The sequence below is a fragment of the Myotis brandtii genome, unplaced genomic scaffold, assembly GCF_000412655.1.
Source record: "Myotis brandtii unplaced genomic scaffold, ASM41265v1 scaffold634, whole genome shotgun sequence".
Classification (NCBI taxonomy): domain Eukaryota; kingdom Metazoa; phylum Chordata; class Mammalia; order Chiroptera; family Vespertilionidae; genus Myotis; species Myotis brandtii.
Window position 1 is genome coordinate 2,333,701 of NW_005370427.1, and position 4,006 is coordinate 2,337,706.

The 4,006-nt window shown below is 47.8% G+C and overlaps 1 protein-coding gene across 1 annotated transcript in view; it reads right to left on the reverse strand.

The window, feature by feature from the left end:
* Positions 1-4,006, reverse strand: part of RALYL (RALY RNA binding protein-like) — a gene marked incomplete at its 5' end in the record, with an annotated part of 90,130 nt that overhangs the window by 23,330 nt on the left and 62,794 nt on the right. Inside the window, one exon of the mRNA XM_014528442.1 lies at positions 3,256-3,428. Coding sequence (XP_014383928.1) covers positions 3,256-3,428 — 173 coding nt within the window. The remainder of the gene's footprint in view (positions 1-3,255; positions 3,429-4,006) is intronic.

Here is a 4,006-nt window from a genome sequence, read left to right on the forward strand (position 1 = left end):
GAAGGACTTGTATGCATGCATATAAGCATAACCAATGGACATAAGACATTGGGGGGTAGGGGAGGCCGGGGGAATGTCAAGGTGAGGGGGAAAGGAGACATATGTAATACTCTTTGTAATACTTTAAGCAATAAAACAAAAACAAAAAAAAGAAAAGAAAAGAAATGGCTGCCAGTCAGCCCTACACTGGGGAGGTCTCAGCACAGGAACAATGACCACTGTGAGCACCTCTGTCTGGAAGAAAGCCACCCCCACATTCCTTCCCTGAAGCCAGACAGTCCAGTTTCTCCTTGTATGTGTCTGGGTCCCCCAGAGCCTCACCAGGCACTGGAGCTCAGAGCAAGCAGATACTTGTAAGTTCAGTTTGTAGTGCCAGCCTTTTAAGAGGAGGAGCTGGGTCTCCAGCAGCCTCTGTGTCACTGAGCCCCAATTTGCACTGGTTTTTACAGCCCATAGTTCTTACTGCCTGTAGGGACTTCTTTCCCCAGCTCTGGAACCCTGGGCTGGGGGCCTGGTGTGGGGCTGGGACCCTTTGCTCCTCTGGGCGGCCTCCGTAGAGGCGATCTCCCTCCTGATTATAAAAGCGGCATACATGGGTGCCGGACCAGCCCATTCTGTGCCTCCGCACCTCCTACCAGTCTCAATGTGCTTTCTTCTTTACTTCTCTAGTTGTAGGACTTCCACTCAGCCAGCTTTCCCGTGGTTCTGGATGATAGTTGTTCTGTATTTTAGTTGTAATTTTGATGTGGTTGTGGGAGGTAGCAAGTACAGGTGTTTACCTATGCCACCATCTTGGTTCCTCTGTTGGAGAGTCTTAAGCAGAATGACCTGCCCAGCTCAGGGCTAACAGGACCACACTGGCTGCTGCTTGGGGACCAGTGTGAAGAGGGACAGGGCAGAAGGGGGTGACCTGCACATGCTCAGGCAGAAGCTCCGTGGTGGGCTGGGTGGGTTCCAGTTTCAGGTGGTGGTGCTCTGGGCTCTGGGAGCTGACTCCAGCTTGGAGCTGGGGACAGGGCTTCATTCTCTAAGCTTTCATTTAAACCCCGGTGTGGTTTTACACTGGGACCTGAGAGAACCTGAGGGATCTGCCCCAGGGGCACCTTGGGGTACAAGTGCCCTTCCACAAAGCACACACACTGAGGGTGCCTGCTCTGCCCAGGCCTGTGCTAGACCGTCACTCACACAGCGGTCCTGGGTCAGACAGGGGTTGTCTCCTGTCACCCCAAGTTCTCTCTCCAGCAGCAGCTTCCTCCCAGCATTCTCACCATTTACACTTGGATTTGATTCTAAGTGAGATGATCAAAGGCACTGCAAGGTTTTAAGCCAGGGAGTGGCATGATCGGATGTAGAGTTTATATCGATTTCTATTCTTCTTGTGTGGAGAATGGATTGCACGGCTGACATGGAGATGGGACTAGCTTTGGGCTGTGATTTGGAAGTAGAATTAATGGGGAGGGTAGAGGAAATCAGGGGTAATGCTAGTCCTTTGGTTTTAATAATGGGATGATGACATTTTTAAAAAATATATTTTGAGTTTAGACAGGAATGGAGAGGGAGAGAGAGATAGAAACATCAAGGATGAGAGAGAATCATTGATTGATGCCTTCTGTATGCCCCCTACTGGGGATCAAGCCTGCAACCCAGGCATATGCCCTGACCGGGAATCGAACCCAGGACCCTTCAGTCCCCAGGCCGACACTCTATCCACTGAGCCAAACCAGCTAGGGTTACATTTTTTTTTTTTTTACTAGAATGAGGAAGACAGGAAAGGAATAAGTTGGCTGGAAAAACATCAAGACTTCCTGGCGTGTCACATTTCAGTTGTTCATTGGAGACCTATGAGGAAACGGGCATGTGAGTACTGGAGTCTAGACTTCCAGGAGATCAGGAATAGAAATCTAGATTTGGGAAGCTCTGGCCTATAGATACTATTTAAAGCTCTGGTATTTGAGGTCACCTTGGGAGAGTGTGCCGAACGAGGAGGTGGCCCATGACAAGGTCTGGGCTGCTCCAATGTTTAAAATGGGGTCTGGAGGGAAAGTTACCAGTGGAGGAAACTGAGAATGAGCAACTGGTAACCAACTCTCAGCCCAATGCTGCTGAGCAGTGAGTTAAAGTCAGAACAGAAGGTAAGCATTGGGATGGCGGCGGGGAGCCTGCAGGTGCCCGGGGAGAGCAGGAGTCTGACTGAACAGGCCGAGGAAACCTCTGCTGTGGAGGAAGTCCTTCCTGAGGAGAAGCCCCGAAACTTCGTTCCTCTTCATTCTGGTCCCTGCTCAACAGACTCCTAACATCAACACAATTCCAAGAAAGCTCCTTAAGTCCTTCAAACTGATGCAGTCTTTTGTAGAAATAAGGGTGAATGTTAATGGCTGATCTTGGAAAAGTTTAAGTGAAGATGCCGTGCAATTTAAACAGAGCTGGAATGTTAAAAATCAATATTGAGTTACATAAATAAAATATTGATGGGGTGATTATTCCATTGATGTTTGAGAGTTCACCACACACACACACACACACACACACACACTGTTATTAGTCAGCCCCTTAGGATAGAATACCTAATTTCATGGCTGATAAAATATAAGAACGAGCATGCTCCTCAGCATGTATTTACCAAGTCCCCGGCGTGTTATGGGGAAGAGGACATCTGGAGACGAGCAGTATAATGATGGCAACAGTGGGAACATAAAATGTGCAAAATGAAGTCTCAGCTAAGTCCCCAACTCATCAGACTGGCTACTCAGCAGCACAGGCCCAGCTGATGGGACCGGCTGTGAACCAGGGGGTCACCTCAGTGAGCGAGTGCAGGAAGGACGGCTGGCCTGTGGCTAGCAGAGACAGTCAGCTCAGTGGACATGGCTGGATAAGAGGGGTACTGGGCATCATCCCGTAAGTGGTCTGTTACCAGGAGCTTATATTCACGTACAGTTGAAGTGCAATTCAACTGAATACACACAAGTTTGCTTTCATGATGGAGCATTTGGGAAAAAGAATCTTCCTTTTGGGACTTGAAGTATATCTAATTGCATGCATACTATTTCCATTTCTTCATGGACTCCCTCGTGCTTTACGTTAGCAAAGATGTATTGAGCACTTATTCTGTGCAAAGCACTGGACTGACGTTGCCTTAAACAAATGCACAGAAGAAAGAAACTAGCCCCGAATATTGAATTTTTCTCCTAAACCGAAAGCTGCTGACATGCTGGTGCTGTTCCCAATGGGCATGGACACCACACATTTAGTTCCTACCAGCGCGTGGCCCCCATCTTCCTCGAAGTCCTCCTCTACGCCGTCGGTCATCTCCTCGCCGTCCGCGTCGGGCCCTCCTTCTGCAGGCTCCTCGGGAGAGTGGTCTGCGTTCTCCGACACACATTCCTCTTGGATCAGCTCTATACTCTCTTCCAATTGTTTCTTCTGAGCTTCTGGGGGGAGGGAGGGGAGAAAGCAAATGATTACTACCTTGGGTTGCTCATGCGCCATTTGGATAAACCAAGAGAAAAAACAAACAAACAAACAGTCTACAGAAGGTACACTACCGCTGAGCTGTGAGGAAGATAAGGTCCTGTGAATTTCAGTCAAATTTATTCAGTCACGTATAATATGTACATATGTCTATTTTACATGTATGCTTACTTATTTTTTAATGGAAATAGAGGAAATTGGGGAATCCAAATGATACTGGTAGATAAAGAATAAAGATTTACATAAATAGCCCAGCTGGTGTGACTCGGAGGTTGAGTGTCAACCAAGGAACCAAGAGGTTGCTGGTTCGATTCCCAGTCAGGGCACATGCATGGGTTGCAGGCTTGATCCCCAGTGTGGGGCATGCAGGAGGCAGCTGGCCAGTAATTCTCTCTCATCATTGATGTTTCTATCTCTCTCTCCCTCCCTTCCTCTCTGAAATGAATACAAAATATACTTTAAAAAAATGTACATAAATAGATTGATCTTTCTGGCTATACAGGGTGGGGCAAAAGTAGGTTTAGTTTATTCTTGTATT